The sequence below is a fragment of the Hyalella azteca genome, unplaced genomic scaffold (genome assembly GCF_000764305.2).
Source record: "Hyalella azteca isolate HAZT.00-mixed unplaced genomic scaffold, Hazt_2.0.2 contig9540, whole genome shotgun sequence".
Taxonomy (NCBI): Eukaryota; Metazoa; Arthropoda; class Malacostraca; order Amphipoda; family Hyalellidae; genus Hyalella; species Hyalella azteca.
Window position 1 is genome coordinate 1355 of NW_025939609.1, and position 26515 is coordinate 27869.

The following is a 26515-nucleotide window of genomic DNA, read 5'->3' on the forward strand; positions in this document are numbered from 1 at the left end:
CTTTTTTCCTTTATATCAAGCTTTGTCTTAGTTCCATTACTTCCATGCATTCATTGATGGTTGAAATAGGTAGTGACGTCATACTATTGCGCGCCATAGGCCATACTATTGCCAAAACACTAGGTCTGGGCTTAGTGGGCTATCTGTCGGGAAAATGTTAAGATCCAAAGAGACAGTGCACGTCACCCAATGAGAACATCAAAAAACATGTCAAAGTTGATAGTTGACCTTGCTCTACCAAATAGTGATTAACTGTTTGTGTAGAAAGAATATTATGGTTTGAGACTTTTCTACCCTAAAATTGAAAATTTTTACTTTTTCGGTTTTCATACTAATTTTAAAGCTTACATTCTGCCCTATCCAACGGTACCACTGCCATCTCGCTACGTTGATTTATGATTTCACGACATTTCATGAAAGGGGGCGGGTGGGGGAGTTCTTTAAGTAATTAGATAGGAACTAATTAGCTGGTGAGCTCTTTATATATAGTGTCTACTTGAGTTGTGCTGCAGTTACGTGTTTAGTCTCATCTTAAAGCTGACATTCTGGCCTATCCAATGGTACCACTACCATCTCTGTACATTGATTTTTACGTACACAACACTTCATGAAAGGGGGGCGGGGGGGGAGTTCTTTCAGTAATTAGATATGAGATAATTCGCTGTCCACCACTACAAATATAGTGTTTTTGTGAGGTCTGACTCCGTGTGCCTCCGGGCTTTGTAGGGAGAGATGTGCATGTAGTTGCTCCCATCATCCTTGAGTGGAATCAAGCGCCAGAAACATTTAGTTTGGTATCTATGCTACATTGAGCGCATATTGTGGTGCGCGCGGGACTTTGTCGTGCTCTCCTCAACATTCACACTTATTGTCACGGAAAACCTATCTCCTCCTAAAGTTTTAAAGCTACAACAAGGAGACATATACCATTCGATTTGCAAAGAATAGATCTACAAAACGACCTAGCCATTTTTTCAATTTTGTCATAGTTTGGATTTTATTCCTGAAAAAGGAGGGTGGAAAGGGGTAAAATCGAAAAATTTCCAAAAACTTTACGAAAAATGCTCCCACACCCGCAAAAATTAGAAATTCAAAAAATGGCTAGGTCGTTTTATAGATAAAGATTTTACGCATCGAATGATATGTCTCAATGTCGTAGCTTGAAAATCCTAGGAGGAGATAGATTTCAAAAGTACCTCCTTTTATGACCGTTTTCTATGAATTTCACGTTTTCTTTCATTTTTTCGAAAAATTCACAGGAACAAAATGTGGGTTTTTTTCCATTTTACATATGTGTACCGTACCAAGTTTCAGAGTGATCTGTTTGTAAATAGCCGAGATAATTTTTGGGGTAGACGCTCCCCTTAAATAAGTCTGTGAATATATTAGGAATCCTTTAAGTATACCTACTTGTATTTGCTGATTTCAAGTGGTATGGTAAATAAATTAATAGATGATTAAGTTAAGTGACGGTTTTAGACACATAAAAACTAATTCCAACACAGCTTGGAATTAGGCACATACAGCTTGTTCAGAGCTGTGTCAAAAAATTAAAATTTTTTAATTAAGCTCATTCCAAGCTCTGTTGTATTATGATACAGCTCACACAGGGCATCAGAATTCCAACACAGGGCGCCGGAATTACAAATTAATAGAGTTTAAAGCGCTGCCGGAATTAGTCTCACAATATGCCTAATTTAGTCACACACAGCATTGGAATTCAGGGATTTTGTAGGTTTGAATTCTAAAGGCTTTTGAATAAATATGGCAACAGTTAGTGACGTTTCATCTTTGCTGGCGCGTAGTGTAGTGTTTTGAGAGTGACATAAGTCGTAAAGCAATCAGAACTTGAGTTGCGCATATGGTGATATTTTTATAGCCATTCATTTCTTGCTACGTCCTTAATGTGTCGGAATATACCGCGTTTACCCTACATAAGATATACCTAAGCATTATTATTGGTTCAAATCATGAGTAAAGAAATAAAAAATGAACTGATTCTAAAACAAATCTCTGTTTTGCCAAAATGTTTACTGTACCTACTGTCCAAACCAAACATAGAGCAAAAGCTCATGAGGCAAGCTTGCAGGTTTATGTACTAAAACTATATTGGTACTATAAACATACCTATTGCCTTTAAAAATATTTTAGTAACAACTTTTGAAAATTGCAGGTACTGTGGGTTTACTGGGTTGGTGGTAAACCAGAGTTGTTTATTAATAGATTAATTTATAATTTTCCTAATTATTCAAGATTTAAACAAATATCTTACATATGATAATGTTAATGCTGGTATCCATGATACCTTCAAACGGGGTAATAAGGAACAATTCTGAATGTTTTTTTGCTGATAACTTCTTACCACGAATTGAAACATTTCACAAACAAGTGTGAGCTCATTATAAAGGTCTTTGCAGCAAGCATGGAAAACATCTAGCTTTAGGGTTGCAACTAAAGCTTTCCCACAATTTACAGAACTGCAAGATTTCCACCAGATGAATTACCTCCTATCTAATTGTTAACAAAAGTGCATTCCCTCTCTATCTGTAAGCTTACAGGAATGGGCTTGTAATTTTGAACCATTTTGATTGGGTCAAGTGAATTCACTATAACAACAAAATGTTGTAAAAACGTACTTGAAACAGAAAAAATTTTAGTGACAATCATCATATTTTTTGGAGAAATAAGTTATAGGTTAGGTTAATTACTCTCCATTTTATGTTGCCCGATGCACAATCCTATCTAAGATTCTATGCACAATTTTGACAGATGATTTTTGTTTTTGATGGACAATGCATTAATTTTTGTAAAGTGTATTTTTTTTTGCTTAGCAATGTAAATGTAGTCAAAATTCTTGGTTGTTAATCTTTTTTTTTTTTTTTTGTTAACTGGAACCTTTGCAAACTGAGGTTCTACAGTGAATGTGTTTTTAGAAGTGTCCCTTATTACCCTTATTGCTCTGCCTTAAAAAATTGCCACGATTTTGTTTTTGATTGAGGTACAAAAATTCTGTCAATGAAGTTTTAAAGTGGACACCTGTCTGCAACCTTTTTTCAAACAAAATTTTTAAATATGGCAACTTTTTTTTACTACGGACCTTGGCAGAAGTACTTTTTCAAAATATCATTTTTCAACAATTTTCAAGGAATTTCCTGAGCTAGTGATGTATGATTTCTCAACTTCCTTTATGCTACATAGATAGGAGAAATATATATTTCAATTAGTTTCTTATTCCACTTAACTGCTATAGGTAACATTTTTATACCATGATGGAGGACTGTCCCTTATCACCCTGTCCATCCCTCATTACCCTGTCTGTCCCTTATTACCCCTCTGTCCCTTATTACCCCTCTGTCTCTTATTACTCCATCCATCTCTCATTACCCTGTCCGTCCCTTATTACCCCATCCGTCTCTTATTACCCCATGCATCCATTATTATCCCGTTTGACAGTATAGATTGTGATTCTTACTACCAGTACCTATAGAAGATATCTGATGAAATGATTGTTACTATAAATAATATTTAATAAAATGATGCTTAATATAGAAAATATCTAACGAAAATATTGTTACTATGTAGTAAAGATAACTTATTTTCAGAGTATCTTGAGCTACAACGGAGGCTGCGTGGTGGCCATGAAGGGCAAGAACTGCGTGGCTATTGCGTCTGACCTCAGATTTGGTGTCCAGCTTCAGACCATTGCTACTGACTTTGAGGTGAGAATTGCTATCATAACGTTTAATTATCATTTCACTAGTGTATATCATAATGATGCTTTGTTATTATTACACTAGTGTATATCACTAGTGTATATCATAATGATGCTTTGTTATCATTACACTAGTGTATATCATAATGATAGATAGAGATTCACTGGGGAGCCAAGGAGGGCGCCAGTCTGAAAAAGTTTGGGAACCACTGCACTAGTGTTTATCATAATGATACTTTATTATAATTACACTAGTGTTTATCATAATGATGCTTTATTATCATTACACTGGTGTTTTATGTAGGGAATGTCTGCATGGTGACCTGGGGCTCTTCAGCTATAATATATAGATACCTATATACTATCATTTAACTTACCTAGGTGCCTAACCTGAGAGTAACTTTTCTGGGTTATGCACATAGGAAAGTTAAATTATGAATAAATTTTAGGCAAATCCGGCATTATTTTTCATGTAACATGCTTTAATGAAGGGCTCCTTCCTATATACTAATATATACTGTATATATAAAAATTATTTTCTATTCTACAGCTTCCCTGTGTTGTTAGGTTGTATATGTTCTTGTTCTTATGATATCTGGAAATATACGTAGTTCAACACTTAACACTAAGATGCTTGTTTAAATTATTTAGTCGAAGTTTTTCAAGATTTCAAAGATTTTTTTTTTTGTGTTCATCCAAAACAGTTGTTGGAGGTATAGAAATCTAGGCCCTACTTTACCCCTAGGGTTGAGCTACTTATTCAATATAGAGTGGGAAGATCTCATTTTAGATTCGGTTCTCTGAAAAGAACAGTTATTTATGTTGTTTATTATATGATAGGGGATAGGTCACAAATTTGATGTATTGCTTTTGATTCATTGACTAACTGCTAATGAATCTGAGCTTGAAATGCTTGTCATGCTGGCTTGGCTTGTATGTTGTTGTTGCCCTGTTCCCAATCCCGGCATCACTGGTCCAGCGGTCCAGTCCCTCCAAAGGTCTTTGATGCTGAGGGATGTTGGGTTGTTTGATCTGTCAAAGAGGTGTGGCACATCATCCAGGGAGAGATAACAATAACACATTAGTTTCTGATGCTGTTGTTTGTTCTGCTATTGTAGCTGTTGAGGAATTTGCAGTGACCGGAAAAAAGTTGTGCCTGCACCCTTCTTTCCGATGGAGAAAGCCTACTGTTGAGTAGTACTGGTGCGTGGCATGAAGTGATGGCAGCTCGAGCAGTGTTGGAATGGAGGGAGTTAGTGGCTGCCTCAAGGGTTTCATTGTTGATGTTGATTGGGAGTACTGTCAGAACAGCATTGATGTGTTTGGTGTAGAGTGTCTAATGTTGTGGGGTTGGTGGACCAGTTTTATGATTTGGTGGCAAGCAGGTTGTGGCATTGTTGCAGGTATTGGACAGAAAAGAGGTCTGTGTGTTGCTGGACGGTGAGCATTTCATATTCGGAGTGAAGATGTTGTTCGGCGGTTGTGTTGTGGTAACCTGTTATTGTTCTCAGAGCTGAGTTTTAAACTATTTGGAGGCAGGTGATGTTGGTGGAAGAATGTGGTAACCCCTTATTTATTTCAGTTTACTTTAGTGTAGCTTCATTGGTTTCAGTTTATCAGCATTCATTGAGTAATTTATTCATGCCAGCTGATCACAAAGATACTTTTCAGCGCGTGTTCGAGGTGGGGCCAAACCTGTACATTGGCCTGCCCGGCCTCGTGACCGACACGCAGACCGTTGCCCAGAAACTCCAGTACCGCACCAAAATGTATGAGATGAGGTGAGATGAACCTGCCTCTTCCCTGCTACCACATTTGTGATCTCCCACATTTGTGCTGCTCATGTTTTATTATGTTGATTTTAATTTCTTTAATTAATCTTTAAATTATCCTTGGCTAAATTGTGAAGGCTAATTGTTAAGTTTGTGGGAAACTCCAGTACCGCACCAAAATGTATGAGATGAGGTGAGATGGACCTGCCTCTTCCCTGCTACTACGTTTGTATTCTCCCACATTTGCGCTGCCCTAGTTTTACTATGGTAATTTTAACTTCTTTAAACCTGCTGCCAACTCTCGACCAGAAACGAAAAGCCGGAGTTTGACACTGAACTTAATATTTAAATTATCCATGGCTAAATTGTGGAGCCTAATTGTTAATCACCCGCTGGTGTTCAGCCCGGGCTTTAAAATATCTTGCTTTAAAATATCTCTCTTTAAAATATCTTGCTTTAAAATATCTCGCTTTAAAACATCTCGCTTGAAAATATCTTGCTTTAAAATATCTCTCTTTAAAATATCTCTCTTTAAAATATCTCTCTTTAAAATATCTTGCTTGAAATATCTATTTAAAATATCTTGCTTTAAAATATCTTTCTTCAAAATATCTAGCTTTAAAATATCTTGCTTTAAAATATCTCTCCTTAAAATATCTATTTAAAATATCTTGCTTTAAAATTTAAATTTGTGGGCAGAGAGGGAAGACAAGTGCGGCCACAGACGCTGATGGCGATGGTGCAGAACCTGTTGTATGAGCGCCGCTTTGGCCCGTACTTTGTGGAGCCCGTCATTGCCGGCATTGACCCGTCCACCAACGAGCCTTTCATTTGCGCCTTTGACCTCATCGGCTGCGCGTCGACGCCTGGCGACTTCTGCGTCGCTGGTACATTGCTCGCCTTGCTTAGCTGACATTCCTTTGTTATAATTACATTAATTTATATTGTATTTGTTTCATATAAACATGTAATGATGTCTTGAGTCCACATGTTCAGGCAGCATGTAATGCCGTCTTGAGTCTATGTGTTCAGGCAGCATGTAATGCGTTCATGAGATACCATTTGCTATTTACTGTTTTTATGTCTGTAAGTTTATTTGTAACTATAACTGTTATTACGATTCGCTATTTACTAGTTTCGTGTCAGGTAGTTTAGGTATCACCACTATTACAATTTGATATTTACTAGTTTTGGATCTGACGCTTAAGAAATGAAGATGTAGGGCTGAAAATGAGCAGATCTGCGTGGCTAGAATTCATTATAAATGTTATGATGATCCCGTGAGCTTACGTTGATACTATGTAGCAAGACATATTGGTGATGTGAAATATACATGCCTTACATACCGATGATGTAAGCATGTCATATGTATGTAGCATGTCATACCGATGATCATTGCATGTCATATGTACTGATGTTGCCATATGTACTGACGATGTAAACACTGCATGCCATATGTACTGACGATGTAATCATTGCATGCCATATGTACTGACGATGTCATCATTGCATGCCATATGTACTGACGACACAAGCATTACAGGTACGTGTGAAGAGAACCTGTTCGGCATGTGCGAGACGCTGTGGCGGGAGGACCTGGAGCCAGAGGACCTGTTTGAAGTGATCAGCCAGAGTTTGGTGAACGCCTTCGACAGAGACGCGTCCTCAGGCTGGGGGGCTGTCGTGCATATCATTGAGCCTCACCAGGTCACCACTCGGCGGCTTAAGTGCCGGCAGGACTAAAGGACTCAAGCAATTCCCCTTAATTATTTCAGTTGTAGCAGAGTATTTTTTCTTATGAGGTTCTCTAATTCTAATCTCATTTGGATTTTTGGGGGTGCCACGATATTTTTTCTTATTACTTCGTAGGGTTTCCATCTTTATTTGTATGCAAACTTGATTATTTATCACTATTATATACATTCACTTCCTTTTTGTTGAGTAAAGCTCTCACTTGAATTTTTTTGCGATCGTAACTTCTAGGATGACGAGATTGTATGATTGTGTGTGGATGCCTGAATGCCTTCACACAAGATGCAGGGAGCTTTGGCTTTAACAGGAATCATTCTGTATAAAAAAATTTTTCCAAGCTAATATCGTTGTAATTGAATTTGTAGGCGACTGTTTCAGCTGCTAGGAAGGACGGTTCTAATATTGCCTATGGTTCAATCTAGTTCATGCAGAGAATCCCCAGCCTAGTTGCTTGCTTTGAACTCGTGACAGTTTGTTACATTCTGGGCGCTTCTAAATTGATATTATGAGGTTTTGTACTCAAGAAAAAAATGAATAACAGAGCACTGCCAGCAAAACATTGCTCATTTTATTGTTTTAGTTCTTTATTTTGAATGAATTTTTTCTCAACTGCGCCGTGAACCTCTAGACCGAGCTGCGCCCTCTTAAAAATGTTTTAGCTTCGATTCCCATTATTAAAATTTATTCATATTTTGCACTATTTTCTTTTATCATTGTTTCAAAGCTCATATGACCAAAAACTCGTTGGAAATATCTTGAGCCATGCCTTCTTTAATGTAGGGAAGAAGCCTAGGTCTATAATGCTATATCAGGCCTATAATGTTATACTAGGCCTATAATGTTATACTAGGCCTATAATACTACACTAGGCCTATAATGCTACACTAGGCCTATAATGCTACACTAGGCCTATAATGCTATACTAGGCCTATAATGCTACACTAGGCCTATAATGCTACACTAGGCCTATAATGCTATACTAGGCGCCAGAACCTCGTGCTTATATGCTGTCTGCAGGTGACATGACGCGGCTCTTGTCTGCCGATAATAAACGAGCTTGCCTGGTGCCTGGTCTCCTTCACACCTGAGAGATACACTACAGTGTTGTCCAGTGTCTAAATATGATCGAATTAAACTATTGTATTACATGATACGTCGTGGTTGAGCATCATTAATGTGTTGCAAAAATATAATATGGACAGTACGGTGATACGTCGTGTTAAATGCATCATTAATGTGTTGCCATAATATTATATGGACTGTACGGTGATCTAACGGAACCCATGAACGTTGCTGATGACTTGTGTCCAGGGGCAGCGTATAGCTGCTGAGGGTCTGGCTTTCCCCGACTCCCTGTGTCTGGGGGCAGTGTATGGCTGGCCTCCCCCGACTCCCTGTGTCTGGGGGCAGTGTATGGCTGCTGGGGAGCAGGCCTCCCCCGACTCCCTGTGTCCGGGGGCAGTGTATGGCTGCTGGGGGACAGGCCTCCCCCGACTCCCTGTGTCCGGGGGCGTATGGCTGCTGGGGAGCAGGCCTCCCCCGACTCCCTGTGTCCGGGGGCAGTGTATGGCTGCTGGGGGGCTGGCCTCCCCCGACTCCCTGTGTCCGGGGGCAGTGTATGGCTGCTGGGGGACAGGCCTCCCCCTACTCCCTGTGTCCGGGGGCAGTGCATGGCTGCTGGGGGGCTGGCCTCCCCCGACTCCCTGTGTTCGGGGGCAGTGTATGGCTGCTGGGGGTCTGGCCTCCCCCGACTCCCTGTGTCCGGGGGCAGTGTATGGCTGCTGGGGGGCAGGCCTCCCCCTACTCCCTGTGTCCTGGGGCAGTGTATGGCTGCTGGGGGACTGGCCTCCCCCGACTCCCTGTGCTGCTACATTTTCATAAATCTTAACTTCGGCATCAAATTGATCTTGAGTTGAATTCTATCTTTGTAATATTCAATACAGTGCATAAATTATCGTTTGAATTTCATATCTCATATTTTTAGGCATATAATTTTTTAGAATTTTGATGAATAGTGACATTAGTGTACAAATCCAGCCCTATGTTAATTGATGTTCTGACAATCACATGGACTGGACATCTAATCGGCGCCTTAGCCGCACACCAGATATCGAAACCACTGTATTTCTTCATACATTTAATTACGATATTCTAAAGTCATTATTTTTGATGGCGAATAATATAAATTCTCCAAAGATTTGAAATGTTAGTCATTCACATCTAATACAAATTTTCTCAGGAGCTGCATGTGCTTCCCAGATCTAAAAGTTGTCCATGTAAATGGCAAGCAGATTGCGGAACTATGCTTAAATTCGGGATTGTAATGAGGCAATGCGATACCATAGGTCGTTTTAGCACCGTTTTTTTAGCGCATTTTCTCATTTATGAAAAAAATGCACTATTGTGCTCGCCATGTCCGTCTGTCCGTCCGTCTGTCTGTCCGTCCGCGACTTCACGTTTTCGTTGACAAGAAAATGCGCTCTCTGTCACTCACTGCAGTGAGTACTGAGTTATATTTTTTCTCTTTCCGGAAAGTCTCATATCTAACTGAACTATTATTTTGTCCCTCAGATAAAATATTCTACCGAAGCAGAGGCAAACTGAAATCTTGCTGCTTGCCTTCATTCAAATTCATTTATAATTTGCGTTTGTCGCAAGTTCGACATTCTTTCCAGAAATGTCGGCCTCTAATCACTTTTCCAAGACCTTGGAGGATATTGTCCTGGATTTCCTAGTTCAAAACATAGAATTGCTGGAAAGTTTGGTTGGATTTCCTCAAGTGGTGGGAGAAAAAATTCTGCGTTCGTGCCTGAGAAGCGGCGTTTTGGAGGCACAGAACACATGTTCGGAGGCAGTTTTCCATCTTTTTGTAAATGCTTACGAATGTGACATGCTTGGGAGCTTCGCTATTGGTGAACAGGACCGCAGGTTCATTGCCAAATTCGGTGAATTTTTGTCTCCAGCTTTACGGTTTGTGTCCGAATTAAGTTTGTGCAACTGTGGCTTGACGGCCGATGAAATATTGTCATCTTTTGGGTCGTTTGAGAACCTGCGAGTTTTGGATCTTTCTGACAACTTCTTATCAGACGAAGGCCTGCGACTGCTACTGGCGAGACAGAAGGTCTTCAGGAACGGCTTCCAGCGGCTGCAGGTGCTGGACCTGCGCAACAGCCACGTCGACATGGCATACCTGCCAACGCTGTTGCGGCTACCGCACCTACAGCGCCTCGCCTTCTCTGTCTGCACAACGAAGCTCCGGTCCCCGATCGCCGCAGTCGCCCCCAAGTCAGGATTATGTTTTCCCGCGCAGAAATATTCCTCCAAATTGAATCAGGAAAATTTTCATTCCGCACTCCTAAAGTGTCTTAAGGAATCCGGATTCAGGCTAGATTCCGATTCTTTGAATTGTCAGGTCGCTGATTTCGGAGCTCTAGCCCCGAGCCTGCGCCGCTGGATGGACGATTTTCATCAACAGACGACGTGCAGGCGCGGCAAGGAGTCGGGATCTTTCTATTCCCGCTCCTCAAAGACCAGAAACTCTACCCAGTGCCATCGCCCTGTGCTAGACCACTTCATTGTGCGACGTTCCGCTGATAAGCCGACTGATGTTCCGATGGAAATTAACAACATAAATTCCTGTAGAATTAATCCTTCCAATCCTCTCGTTGTTCCCGCGACTCATCGGCTGAATTTGGCCCCAGTGAAGAGAAAAGCTTCAAGCTCAACTTCACCACTGGAACTTGAAAATGAAGCGCTGTCTTCGTGTACGAGCGTGAGTGGTGAAGCACGTCTTGGAAGCCAGACCGCCTTTGCCGTTTCCAGAACTGGCGCTTCAAGAATAATTTCCCTCCCAACCAATAGCTCTAGTGGCAGTAGTTCGGGTAAGAAGACTGCAAGTGGAAGTTCCTCAGAACCTGAGATTGAAGTTTGTTTCAAGTCAAAGAGAATGAAACTTACTCTCGAGGACGCAGATATTCTTTCATTTTACACTTAGCGATAAATTGTGAAGTTTTTCGTCAACGTTTTCCAAAGATGTTTTACCTCAGCGTTTCCTTCGTTCATAAGTATGTTAATTGGCGCCTCTAATTAGTTGTCACGATATTTTCCTAGAGTTCCACCTAATTGTATATATTTAACTTGGTCTTTGTGGCATAGGCAATAGACGCTTCTTCTGAAAATTTTATCTCTATGTTCAAATTTTTGCGCCATGAATTCGCTAGTCAAGTATTGGTGGCTAAAGCGCGGTAATATTTGTGTGAATTTGAAGTATAAAATGAAAGTTTGATTCATCTCGCTTTAATTAATTTGATTTGAGTTTTGCGTTGCCCTTCAACCCTTGCAAATAGTCATTTAGATGCAGCAAGCCAGCTTGTCGTGTGCTGGCTATTCAGTTATTGCGGTATCGCTTCCAGTGTTCAACGACGCCAGTCTTCCTATCTCAAGTTATGAAATACGGAACATTTTCATTTGTTTTTTCTCGGCATTTTCTTTACTCGATAGGAATTTATGTTTACGAAATGTTCGAATTAATAGCGCTAAGAACCTGCAGGGACAGCAACGTGAGCATTATAACCTACTTTTTACTACAGGTTGATCATTTGGCTTGTGGCCAAATTGGCTTGGCTTGGCTACCTTGTACCACGAGTATTAGTTCTTATTGCACAGTATTAGGTCTTAGTGAATCCTTCACCGAAACTGATGAAGTTACATTTGTTATTCAAATTTGATATCCTTCGTATATAATAATAATTCATGTGTTATTGGTTTGGTTGAGTGGGTGTGGTGTGGTTGGTTAGATAAATAGGTTAGAATTAGTTTATGCGACTTATTTTGGGTAAGATAATGAGGGATAGATTTTTATTAATCAATACCTCGTAGAACTGAGGCCATAATAGCAACAAAAGGTGGATCTTGACCACACTAAATATATTTATAATACAATATCTACGCAACGATAGAAATGATGCTTAGTTCTGCCAGCAAAATTTTGTCTCTCCCTGGTTCTTTGCATCATCTTAGAATTGCTGGATTAATAAAAACACTTAGACATTATTTAACATTTCACGTATCATACATGTCAAATGATATAACTAATAAATATCTTGTACTTAACAACTAGCAAGTATCTTGCATCTGTCGACTAAATTGGAGGGCCCAAGATGGTCAGCCTAACTCCCTTGAGCGACCATCACGATGTTTAGAACGCCTGGTCAACGCATTTGAATCGACAGAGCTGGGCAGCGCTAATTTGAAACGAAGCGGCCGCTACCGCTATCGCTACAAGGTCTAAATGTAGTGAGCCAGCCCTACCGCTACAATTGCTTAAATGTAGCGCCGCTACCGCTACTGAAAATGTAGCGGCCGCTACATGTAGCGCGCTACTGCCCACCTCTGCGGATAAAATAAGATGATTATGAGAGAAAGGCTTAAATGAGGCAATCAATGACGTAATTAACGTTTCTTGCTGATGGCGTTGAGACGTAGCCATTGGGCTTATGGACTGGAGTGGCAAGACGAGCTGTCAAGACGGCGCCTGTTTGGGCAGATTTATTGAGTGCCATGGAACTGAGAGCGATGCAACGGTCGAACGTAAGGTGTTTGTAGCAAGAATGGTATTTTGAGCTGGCAAAAGAATAACTTTTATGGATGGTTCTTTCACTGTACTTTTTTTCGAACCACTCAACATGTTTATTACCAAGCATTCATGAAGATGTGTGCTGTAGCATTTTATCTACTGAATATTTTATGCGAGTTTCCGACTCTCCTTGCTGACATACAGTTCAGCCTCTAGCTGTGTAGAGTAATTCTGGTCGAGACATTACTAGAAGCCTAGAGAAACTCGCATAATAGATTAAATGTAGGTTGCTCGTGAAATGTACCTACAACATCGGAGATGATCTGTTCGGGACGCCTTGGACAATTTTACGGTCGGACTCGGGGCGGGTCTCCAAATTCAATGATCAAAGACAATCCCCTAAGGAACGCAGCTCGATGAAACTTGGTACACGTAGTCATTAGGACCTAACGGTGATGTTTGGCTCGTTGAAATTTCTTGAGGGGAGCTTCTGCCCTAAAATTTATCTCGGCTATTTACAGACGGATCACTCTGAAACTTGGTACATTTATGTAAAATAGAAAAAAGCATTTTGTTTATGTGAATTTTTCGAAAAAATTAAAGAAAACATGACATTCTTAGAAAACGGCTAAACTAGGGGTACTACTTTAGAAATCTATCTCCTAGGATTTTCAGGCTACAAACATGGAGACATATCATTAGATGCGTAAAGTTTTTATCCATAAAATTGTGTAGGCGTTTTTCGAAATTCTAATTTTTATGGAAGCGGGGCCATTTTTGATAAAGTTTTCGGAAATTTTTAGATTTTGCCCCCTTTTGCAGAATAAAATCCAAACTATAACGAAATTAGAAAAACGCCTACACAAATTTGTAGATCTTTTATTTGCGAATCGAAGGATATATGTCTCATTGTAGCTTCAAAACTGTAGGAGGTGATCGGCACTAGCGGTAGCAGTAGAGCCAGTACTGCAGCGGCGCCAACTGGTATATTTCTAAACCAGATTTCATAAATCTGGTATTTTCAGAAGGTGTCTGGTATGAATATTTTAGATCTGGTATATTTGCCTAAATCTGGTATTTTCTGCCTTCCTGCAAATTTACTGCATCAAGTCCCGCCTCTGAAGTCTGAACTTTCCTAAGCGTAGACGTGGATTATATAGATTACTTTAAGAGCGGCGCGACTAGAGCTTTCCCGCCATTTTTGGAACCGCGAGATTACCGCTTGATGAAATAACTCCGATCTAATTGTTAACATTTAAAAAGTGCTTAGTGCACGAGAGTGATTTCTTGATTGATTTCTGATCAGTGATGATATTGGCTTTGTCGCCTTTGACGAGTGAGGTTTTCGAACCGATCTCTGCGATGCAAGCTCCACCGTTTCTGTTCGGACGGTTTGAATTCTGGAATGCCATTCGAGATTTCACTGATCTTCAAAGTCATCATCCATTCATGGAACTGGCTGACTACTGCATCATTTTTCTACTTTTACCAGTCTTCAATGCATTCATGGAGCGAGTGTTGTTACAAGTCACCTATGTGAAGAACAAGCAACGTAACAGAATTACAATTATAGTATTAGAGTCCGTTATTCGGACCAAAGGTTATCTGCTCGGACGCTGCAACACGTGTAGCCGAAATTTTGTGATCACACCCGAAATGTTAGATATATGCAATACTGTCAATACAGGCATGTACGAAAATTAGGAAGTAGAAGATGACCTAATACCGTGGCTTGCTCATCTCGAGTGAAGGTAGAGAAGAGTTACACTGTGATAAAAAGGAATAAGTGTCAATGTAATTAAACGCAGGAAAAGAAAAGTGTCAAAATGTTTCAAACAGAGGGAAAAAAATATAACATGTTCAATTTGGCTAATTATTCGTCAATCCTGATAAATGCTCAGAAAAAAGATAAAAAATTACTTTTCTTTTTCTAACCAACGTTTCTGACGAATAGTTTGATCAAATTTGAAGGTATTAAGTCTGTTTTTGAACAATAGAATTTCTGGTATTTTGAACAAGGCAATCTGGTATTCTCGTCGTGAAAAAAGTTGGCAGCAATGGCCCGTACCCAGTGGGCCAGTACCCAGTAGTGCAGTACTGTGAGGAGTGGACTAGTGGTGTTAGTTGATTGCTAGCTGCCAACCTGAACGGTCTAGTGCAGAAAGAGTCTGTAGTTTCTACCTGAGCAGTGGTTGCAGTCTAACCGCCATAGTCTGCCTTTAGATGCCACAACTCTATGCTGACCATTCTGTGTGCAAAGCTTCTCGCAATTCGAATTTTTTTGCCGTGTGTGACATTTTAACTGGTGAATGTCATCTTAATGGAAGAAGGTGATAAACTATTTTATCTGGTTCGATTACCTACTATTATAACGAATGCCAGGTCAACACACTTATAAACCGTTTATTCTGATTGTAACCCTTCACCATTGAAACGAGCGATGACGCGAAAGCCATTGAACAGGCTTGTCTCAGATTTTGACTATAGAGCATAAATTAGGCACAGCCGCCTCACAGTTTTATATTCGTCACGATGCTCGAGCTCTAGATACTCCATCGAATCCTAACAGAGAGCAGTGATGGGTAAACTATGACAGTTTGCATTTTATTCAACTCAACTGAGTGTCAGTTGCAGGCTTGGGCGCGGTTACAATGTTAATCAATGGGCGATTGTCCACTTCCAGGACACATCTCTTTCCTATAAGGTAGAATTTGTCGACGCTGAAGATGGTCGTCAGGTATTTTCTTTCAATGGTGGAGTAGTTATCTTAATTCGCGAGGAAGGAGCTTGACACGACACACACGAGGAAGAGGCTCGCGTAAGCCACAGGACGAGGCGTAACCTCATAGAACTGAAATAGCACTGCCCCCTGCAATACCGCGAGGCGTCTGTACGGTGGGCGAAGGGTTAAGGTTTTTGTCACATTGGGGAGGGCGAGGATAGGATGGCTCGAAAAAAAGTTTTTTTTAACGATTCAAGATTCTCTTGATATTTCTTGTCCCATAGGAGAGGTTCACGATAAGTTTTTTCAACATTTTTGTTGGAGGCCGTCCGAGTAGCGGCCCCTGGAATTAGTTTGCGAATGAGAGACATCAAGCCTATAAGTGACTTTAGGTTCTTCGTTGTAGGTGGCTCTAGAGACAGAAGAGACTTTACCTTATCGTATTTCTGTGCAACTGAATTTCGCCCGAAGATGAATCCCAAGCAATTCGCCTCAGAGTAACCGAAGCAGGCAAGCAGCAGTTGGCGGGGCGAGCGGTGAGTGTAGTATGGAATATATCTACTTGGCGAGCCGCGACTGAATTTTTCGAGCAGTGGTTTTATGGATTTGCCAGCCGTGATTCCATTTCTACAAAAATCATATATTATTGAAAGATAATTAAAGGCATACTGTACTGAGTAATGTGACTATTATGTGAGTCTAGTATGGAATATATCTACTTGGCAAACTTCAACAAACGTTTTGTTTATTTGTTTACATTACGATGTTTATGTTTTATCTGCAAGATATTTTTGGCGGAAACGGTAAAGCAATGCGGATTGCGGAAGTTGAAAATTTTATGAAATGACATGTTTGCGAAGTGCAAACCGCGATTTTTTAAACGAAAATTTATGACATTCGAGCCGCGAGATTTCATACCTACTGAAATTATATGATATTAGAGCCGCGATATTTCAGACAAAAATAGGACTTTTCCAGACTAGCCGGGCGGGCGCCCGCCGCCGGTGACTTTGTGCTGGCCTAAAGCCCCGTCCACACGCTCAAACTTATCGTCAGTCTTGCATGTCTCTCATATACAATAAGACCCACACACTCTCATGGAAACTAACTACGGTGACTAGAGGGCATTACTATCTTGAAGCTCATCTCAGTTTTTATTAGTTGCTACCATCGTCGAGCGGTCATACTCCTTAATTTCTCAGCCCATTTCTAGAACTACGTCCTGAAACATTTCTCCCTCTTCAGCCAGTTCCACATCATCCATGTTTCGGGCTAAGGTCCCAGTTGAGCACAGTGCAGACGGGTAAAAAGCAAACAGCTCATCAGGTGGGTAGTAAACTTTCCTGTCTTCGGTGTCTCGTACAACTACACCCTCCTCGCCAGTGTCGCCACACCTACAGGGCTTCCAGCAACGATGCGGGACACCAATGTCAGTGTCATGGAATTCCATCCTGTACATGCCAGGGTTCTTCATCCGAATTTCCAACCACTGAAAGAATAGCAGGTCCCTCACACTGAAGCTCTTCTTGATGGTCTTTCCCTTCGAGGCAGCAAGCTTCTGGTCAAACTCTAGCATTGTTGAGACACCGTCCCCATACCGCCGGGCTAGAGTTTGAAGCTCATTCTCGATGAACGACACAGCGTGGCTGAGAAGTGTATCGACTGAACACGCTATCTCCAGCCCCAGTATCTCGACGGTCCTCTCATGCGGCGCTAGAGGATGTCCTAAACGCCACTCGGGTGCTGGCCTCAATCTAAGTGTCTAAGTGCTATTGTGGGATCATCTTCAGGGTTGGCCGTTCCTGGAGCCCTATTGGTGTACCAGACGTCTTCAGCTTACCTCCTTGGGATTCCGATGACAACATATTGAGCACTCCTGTATGGTCTCCTTGTCAGTAGGATATCGCCAGGTTGGATGATATCCTCAAACCATGTGAAGTTGTATGGGTTCCTTGGGCTGATTACGATCAGGTTGCTGTCACCTGATGGCCTCTTGGGCTGGATTGCACCTAGGTTCATTATGAAGTAATTCCTATAAGAATTAGCACACAGATCCCTGGATAAGGCGGCAGGCCCGTTGTTGATGCTTAAGTGTGTGGCGATTCTTCCTGGCATGGTCATGGATGTACGAAGGCTCCGTCTTCCTGTGACCAAGCACTATGCCAATGTCTCCCCTCTTGTCAAATCGGCAGAACGTTGGGTAGAGAGGCAAGATCTGAGATATGCTCCACAATTGAGATGCGTACACCGACATCCCATAGGACGTAAATGTGTCTTTGTACACCAGTTTGTTGATGAAGACTGCCCTCCATAATTGGTAGCATTGGGAAAGGACCTTGCAAGAGAGTACAAGTTATGGGCTGGAGGGCGGACCCTAAGGCCCCTTTCACACAGGGCGGGAAACCCCGCCGGCGTGAGAAAAAACCACCGCAAGATTTCCTGCCAAACCTCAGCGGACATACAAAATGTGCACTGCTATTCACACACGACGGATTTTCACGCGGCTTGAAATTTCACGTCTGACGACCGCGTGTGTCAAGCTAAAACTGTGGCGATATTTCCCGCGACAGCTCAGCTTGCAATGGTATTCAATGTAATCTTTCACACTGGGCGGTTTTCACGCCGCTACTTAGTGTGGTACAGAGAGTGGGGAGTTAAAGTTTTTCAATAGCAGGCACGGCGTCTGTCATCTGCGTGCTGTTGTCGGTTAATTTGCCTTACACACAAGACAATAATTCATCAAAACTTTCGGCAGACATTCGGAAATAATTTAAAATTTTACTTCAATTTTCCTAGTAATGTGGCAAATTCACCTTCTTGTGGCCTTAATTTTAATATATTGTGAACCCAGCATCTCCTTTTCTTTGTTGTCTTTTATGCAACAAATATAAAAGGAAGGCCTTCTTTTCTTTGCTATAAGCCGGCATTCGTAGATATAGTTCACAAAAACTGAGGACCACTTGCGGAGAACAGCGCTGCAAGACTGATAGATTCCAGCGTGAAAAACCGCCTCGTGTGAATGATAGCGCGGGAAATCCCGTGGCGGTTTTTTCACGCCAGCTGGGTTTCCCGCCCTGTGTGAAAGGGGCCTAAGACACGAAGGGATCTCTGGCAGACCAAGGGTGGTGGTGCCACTTGCAACCCTAACTTCACCTCCTCAGGCGGCAGATCATCCAGGTTGCATAATCCATCAACGACTGACTCATCTCACTCGCGGAGGTCCCAGGTTCACGTCCAAGATATTCTTGCAAGCTGCCCTCCTCATGAACAGGGAATCGTGGGCTAGTGTCCACTTCCAAGCTTGAATGGCAAGCACCTTCTTCCACTCCAAGTATCTCGACAGCACTCTAATGCGATCTGAAGGCCTGTCCGGATCACATCAGCGATTCCACCGAAGCACTCCTCAACTGCACGTCTCCCACAGCAAACAACAATTGACTCCATTATCGCACTTGCTTGGTTGATCCTGTCCAGTCCTTGGTAGTCGCGGAGATTCGCTAGCATGTCATACAGATTACAGAAGGGGGCGTAGAAGCAGACGCTGGGTATGCAGAGCATCAATGTTGGTAGATTGCACTTGCTCAGGTCAGTCCTATTGATGCCTTCAGCGATAATATCACGTGCATTCCGATCCTCGTCAGCTTCGAATCGGTCGCGTATGTCATCACAATTCAAGGAGACCTGCACAAGCGACTCAGCTAGATAGACATGCCCAGCATCTCTGGCTTCATTTGCCTCTCAATGTCACTACTGTCATATGGTCTACTGGTGGCCTTAATCTGGATATGGCGTTCAGCACCCAGAGGTAGTCCTCTGTAGAGACACGATTAGGCGACCTGATATGCACCATCGTACACAGGTCTTGTGCATTTTTCACGAGGAAGGTATGCCGCCCATTCCCCTACGATGTCTTGGCCTGACAGCCTCATGTGCATCAGTCTGCTGGCGACAACTATCTTAATGGCCTGGAAGATGATGGTAAAGTCACCACCCTTCTTGGCAAATTCGGTCGCTGGATCAGTGTTAATCATTAGGTGAGACATTATTGCGGGGCTGAAATTTATGAGAACATTACGTTGTCCCTGTGTTCGAACGATCCCCCCGCCACCTGGTTGGCAGCATCACGCTCAGTTGAGGGCGGTGTGAGTGTCTTCTCTCTTATCAGTTGGTCGATCAGCTGGTGGAGAGTATCATCTCCGGTGATCCAAGACTGAAGCTTACCCAGCTTCATGGCAGCCTTTTCATGCGGCTCGGGGTCAACCAAGACCATGGGAGATTTTGCCCGCTTGATAGCAGTGTTGCTGCCAATGTAACTCGGGTGGAGCCCTCTGGTGTTGTCACAGAATCGAATGCTGGCCTCCACTGTCACCTTGATTGATCTCGGCTGCTGTGACTCTCTAAGATCCTCCCACTTCATCAGCTCCACTTGATGCATTAATGTTGCCCGAGATGGGTTAACTGTTTCTACGCACATGATCCTCTCCCTCAACTCGTCACATGCTTGGGTTGAGCACCCCAGCTCGAACGATGACCTCACTAGAGCCTGAATGGAGTTCCTGCCGTGGGTTCTCCTGCGATCGCTAAAGCTAGGCAACAACTCTTTATCCTTCTCAATTGCCTCTTCTGTGAACTGTTTGAATGATTTGTACCTGTTTAACAGCCTCAGCACAGAAGTTGAGGATTGGAACATTGGTATCATCTTATCCGACAAGGCCACATTACTAAGCTCATATAGAGCAGCAGCTCGCTTGGGAAACCTTATGCAGGAAAATGTAGTTATCAACTGACTGCGAGCCTCGCTGGAATTTGAGTCAAATAGGCGATTGAGTTGAGGGTTCTTGCACTCCACACGCAGCGCATTGCCAACCATGTCTTGAATGCCTGAGTCAGCATCCGGAAGTCTCGTTACAAGGGAGTTAATAAGGGTCCTTCATGATCTGTTCCCAATTGCTCCGACCAATGGGAAGGGGAATTGTCTCAAATGCACCCCACACCTGTGCATACTCAACCTTGTGTTGGTAGATGTATTGTAGACCCACATCTCGATCACTGTAGTCAAATAGTCATCGATGCCCCCTTAGGCAGTATGACGGGTACAAGCTTATCTTGAAGCCACCTGTCTGCCTGTTTAGGAGTAGGATGGCTGTCATCCTATGCTTGTCGGCTGCCAGGCCCCTCCGGCGCAAGTTGGTTAGAACCTCAAAGGATGTGGTCATATAGGCAGCAATTGGGTTTCCCGCTTCCGCTGCAGTTGCAATGCCAGTCGCACAACAACCGCTAAGCTTCGTATTGACTGATGGAATATTCTCTTGGGATTCCGTCCCTATCCTGCACGCTCTCTTTATGTCGGCGTCTAATTTCTTCCCCCTCAAGTATGCAGATTTCCCGTATTCGAGGTAGTTACAGGAGACAAAGGTCTCCATCAGTTTGATTGGGAGTCCTGCTTCCTCGGAGAAGTTTCTTAGTAACTCGAGAATTAGGGTCTGGGCATTCTCATAGGACATCGCCGGAGGTTTGGTCGTAACAATCACCTGATTGTCCCCCATACCAAACACTGATGGTTGTAGGTCGGTATGCTCTAAGGAGGACAAGATGCCACAATCTTTGACCAACGTCCACAACTTCTGAAACATCCCCCTCTCCAAAAGTTGCCACAACTTCTGAAACATCCCCCTCTCCAAAAGTTGCTAGGCCAGGAAATGCGCGAGGGCCAGGAGTTGGGAGTCCGTCTTCAGCCTGTTCAGGAACCAGTGGAATATTCCAGTACTTGGAATAACCAATGAGGCAGACATAGGTGTACTGACTCATACAAGGGAGACACTTCAAAAATTCTGTCTATCTTCCTAGCAATGGGGGCAACTAGACCATATCTTTGGTATTGGCACCATTTGCTAAAGTCCACCATGGTCTTAATAGTGGAAGCGCGCGCCGACCTAATCAGTAGGAGTCTATGGATGTTGTCTCCTGAGAGTATCATAGTGGTGACCGGGCAGTACTATGAAATGCGCTTCATGCGCTTCATGTTGTCTTCCAAGGTCACTTGGTAGGCCCTGGCAGGAAGAGTGTTCCTAGTGAAGCATCTGCCCTTCTCGCGATTCAGCTCCCTTTCCTTCACACACATGACGCTCACATGATCCTCCGGATGCCTCCTGGTTGCAAAGTCCATTAACACCCTTCTGATATCTACTTTCACCGTCTTGATGAATTCGATGAGCAAACGTTTCTCCTGCACCGGTCCTGGATCGCATCGCTTCCCGTACCTTAGAGAGTGAAACCTATAGTCATACTCCCTACACCATGAGGAGAGATTGACTGCGATCGCCTTGTCATTCAGTAAGGTTGTAGGGTCAAACTGCCAGTCGAAATCCAAACAAGCTTCTATTTGGACATTTCTAAAATGGTGATATGACCACTTTCGGTCTGGTCTCTCTCTCCACGTGCCCTGAGCAATAGACTTCTTGATCGGTCCATAAACCGGCCCTATTAACGTGACAGGGGGCCATTTCCCGTGCCTTCTAGCATAGGCTTGACAGAATATCTTCCTGAAGACGTTCAAGGCCTTCTTTCCGGTCTTACTGCAGGGGTTGTGAACCAAGGACTTGGATACAATGTTTTCAACTGCACCATCTATCACCACTACTGGATAGGTGAAGCATTTGGGCCCGGAGCAGGCTGGAATAGGAAGTCTCCTTCGTCCATGGTAAGAGAATGTATCTCGTGTAGTTTCTTTAAGTTTCTAATCCCCAATAGGGGAGGAGGGCCAGTCTTCGTAGTGGAGGAGGGCCAGTTGTCGTCACCTCCTCCCACCTCATCGATGTCGGCCAGGGAGCGAGATCCAGCAGATGATTGGGGGGACGTTAGAGCACAACTAGGCTCCCGTGTCATCAGCCGCTCTCTTAGCAGCTGAGCGAGTGGCCTTGGGCTTGACCATTGCCGTCTTCGGTGGTGCAGAGGCGGACTTGTGCTCGAAAGCCTGAACTCGATTGAAAGCGAAGGGCTTTCTAACAAAGACTGGGCGCCGGGGGAGGTGAGATGATCCCTTCGAGAATGGGTGTCTTTTTATCCATCTTGCTGTGATCTCGCAGTTTTTATTAATTTCCGAAGCTCCCTCTCATCAGATCATGCCAATAGGCCAGTAAGCCATGCTGATATTGCGGCCAATCATTTGCCAGATATCTTGGTCAGTCACAGCCTGTACGCGATCTGCACGCAGTCGGTCAATGACAGTTGTACTGTCAATTTGTCGCCTGGCCATAGCGATTAATCGCTCTCTAGGTTCCAGAGTGAGGTGGTGAAGTCCGTCATTTTGTAGTTGCGGAAGGTGGTTCCTTGCCCCGCGTCGCTCTGCATTCTCCCGACACCGCACATGTTACCAAGTGCGGGAAGTTCCTTGCATTAAGAGGCGTCACATCAGCGAAGCCTAGCACCCTAGCATTCCTCCAATCATGAGGGTGGGCAGCGAGGAACACTTCAAACCTTTGCTTGAATTCTTCGGCTTCCCTAAGCACTGGCTCCAGTAGCATCGCTTGAGTGGCCAAGCCGCAGAAGTCCATCATCTGGAGGATGCTTGTCATGCCATAGCCCTCACCAGCTTGAAACACGCCTGCATTTGCTTGTGCAGAGCAGGGGCATTTTCTGAGTCAATCATGGGGGCAAGGGGCGCTCTGGGCTGAGGTGGACGAGGAGGGTTAGGATTTGCAGGGAGGTTGGGGTCAGCAGGAGGTGCATTGCCTGCCTGCTCTTGTGCAAGGGCCTGCTCCGCTGCAGCTTGAGCGTCGATCCGAGCCTGCCTTATGGCATCTTGCTGCGCGAGATACGCTGGGTTCACCTTCATTGCGAACACCAATGCATCCTCAGTTAAGAGGTTTGGGTCGGGAGCTGCGCACAGATTGTTTTGGACACTAGTTTATGCCGCAACGCTTATGAGGGAGACCAAGCGGGGATCAGTGTCCTTAATATTGGCTAGCAGCTGGTTGTTTATGCTGCCTCCAATGATCTGCACACGCTTGAACAAGTACGGTTTGTTCTCTGCTGTAATCGCCTTATGGGTGCAGAGAACTCCCCCAACTGCGAGGAGGATCATTGCGATTTGGCCGGCCTTCAACACCTCCAGGTCGTACCCAAGCTCTGTCAAGCGAGCCCCCGAGCACGTCTCTTCTTCGGTGAACTTGATGCCTCCCTCTGGTTCCATGTTGAAGTACTGGTTGTAACTCTCCTCAGACAAGGGCACGTAGTGGAAGATGGCGCTCATGACTTGCTGAACAGTCGGGTCACCGGGACGGAAAGCTAGATCCCCCGCCAACCTCCACCTGGGGATGACATTCACCTTGGAGAACTTCTGCACGGGGGCAGTCCCTTTAGCCCGTGTATAGATAATGTCGCAAACTCGAGGCATTGCTGCAGGATGCGCCGTATGCGTTAGAAAGTTGAGGGATGCCTCACTTCGTTGCGAAACGCAAGCTAACACATCCAACAAACTTCTTGGACTAATCAGACGCTCATACGAGTTCTTAGATGCAGAAGCGATGAAGCAGTTGTTTGTTGCTGTCGTGCGCCCGAATCTGGAGTTTGGAAACGTTGTGTGGTCACCGAGATTTGAAAAGGACAGAAATTTAATAGAGAATATTCAAAGACGTGCAACAAGGATAATTCCAGGCTTGAAGGGCAAGTCCTATGAAGAAAGATTGAAGATTATGAAGCTTCCAAGCCTCGGTTGTCGACGTCTGCGTGGGGACCTCATTGAAGTATAAAAGTATACTCATGGTTTATACAAGGTCCCCGAAGGATTACTAGAATTTGAAACAAGAACCAACACCAGGGGCCACGGCTATTGTATAAACTAAAATAACTGCGCTGCAACTTCTCCACGCGCCAACATTTCTTCTCGCTTCGAATCACCGACATGTGGAACAGCCTCCCCGATGACATCGTTGGCGCTCCAAGTATGAACGTGTTCAAGAACAGACTAGATAAAGCTATGGAAAAATATGTGTTCGATTTGAAATGCCTAGCACCATATCGAACCCGGTGGAAGTCGAGTAGCTATTTCAAACTATCGTCAGTCATGAAAAGATCCGGTCAAATGACACGATTTTAGATCTTCTGTGAGCAAGGCACGAAAAGGAAAAGAATCGGCGACAGGCCACATCAGGCCTACAATTTAGCGCCGAGATGACGAGATCACTATGTTATGTTTATTATGTCATGCCAGGTTTGACGACAAAACGGAGCGTGCGGACGCTCAAAATTAGACATCTTGCATGACGGGTGGGCGGTGTTAGAGGTTTGACAAACCTGGAAAAGACTGATGGGCGAGACCGTTTGAGCGTGTTGACGGGCTACCGACAAAATGGTCAAACCTTTACTCTATATATCAGTCTGTATTGATGTTGAGAGCTGTGACATTGTTCCTCTCTAGCTCTAGTTTTTCATATCTCGAGAAATCCGACACTGGTTTCACGATTTCTTTTGGTGAGTTTATCGATTTATATCGTAGTTTCTATTGATTGTGGTTAATTCAATCAAAAAGCTACAGTGACAAGAGAGCACTGGCCTATGGGGCATGGATTGCTAAGAGCAAAAAAGTTTATCCTACAGCAAACAAAGACTTTGTAACGAAGAAAATAAACTCTTTATCGAAAAGAATCTGACAAATTGAAGTTGTCAATGCTGTCTGGTGCAGATAGGGATGCTGTCTTTCAACCCTCATTGTGGTATTTTTTAAAAAAATTTCGAGACCACCTCGTAGGTCTGCATAGCTTAAACCTAATTTTGGTGGCACAAAGTGCGATCACTGAAGCGAGCAACACTAGCTCCTACATTACCGCGAGCGCACAAGACTGGAGGAAAGTTTGAACGTGTGGACGCTCGTCAGTGTTCCGTCTTGTCGGTCAACTTTGGCATGACATGCAAGACTGACGATAAGTTTGAGCGTGTGGACCGGGCTTTGTGTGGTCAGAGCTTATAGATGGCCTCCAATATAGGTAATGGATGGAAATCTTATCAACATGAAAGCAGACGTGTACGCCGCCCAATACTAATCTCATTAGCGACAGGTACGTAGCACAAACGCACACTGCGCCAAACGGCATTAGAGTGAATTCCATTAGGCCTTCATGGGTTTTGAATGCTGAGAATTTTTTTGCCCGTTCCATAAGAGGAATTTGGCAGAAGGGTTTAGTTATATCAATCTCGGAAAATTTACAGTTAGCAAATTTATGGCGATCTTCCTCAATGGTGCCAGTGGGTTCAGCTTTTAAGATTGTAATTGAATTGAGGTGTCCATAGTCAATCGTAAGGCGATGTAACTAGTCAGGTTTTCGAACCGTTACGACCGCAGAAGTCGACGGTTGAATGATTCTCAAGTTCAAATATATTATTCACTTCTTTGAATTCAAGGCCGTGGACGACAGTACGTGTACGTCCAGAAATGTTTAAGGACACCTCTTTGTACTCTGAACAAATATCCCAACATCCTTCATCATGCATGGCTGCAACATCGGGTCTATATCCAAACTGCTAACTTCTCCAAGTGTTTGCATAACTAACAGGTAGCTCTGTACAGTGATATTCTTTGTTTTCAATGACTACGTTAGCAGCACAGTACCTTCAGGCTGGTCCGGGGATTTGTCGGCTTCGAAGTAGTTGATCAAATTGAGAGGATTGTCGCGGCAGTAGTACTTTTTAAATAGGGTAACGTGGTACAACTTTGATTGACCATCCTCGTCCACTACGTAGATTACGGTATTGCGTTTTTCCAGGATCTTCCACGGCCCGCTCCAAGACATCGGCAACTTCTTATTGGAGTCGGGGAGGAGGAGGAAAACTCCTTTACCCACGGAGAAGGAACGCGTTGGGAATTTTACATCGGAATAACTTTTGTACTTCGATGCGCTGAGGAAGGAGTTTTCGGCAGCAAGCTTGGCCGACTTCTCCTATTGGGCTTGGAGGTCTATTACGTACTGGAAGATAGAGCGCTGTTC

The 26515-nt window shown here is 43.5% G+C and overlaps 1 protein-coding gene across 1 annotated transcript; it reads left to right on the forward strand.

Moving 5' to 3' along the window:
• Positions 1 to 3582: 3582 nt before the first annotated feature.
• LOC108681610 (proteasome subunit beta type-3) lies at positions 3583 to 8303 on the forward strand (the record flags this gene model as incomplete). Its single annotated transcript, XM_018170660.1, has 4 exons — positions 3583 to 3719; positions 5384 to 5493; positions 6184 to 6371; positions 7028 to 8303. Coding segments are annotated over 4 exons (635 nt in total), but the record flags the coding sequence as incomplete, so codon positions are not given.
• Positions 8304 to 26515: the final 18212 nt, after the last annotated feature.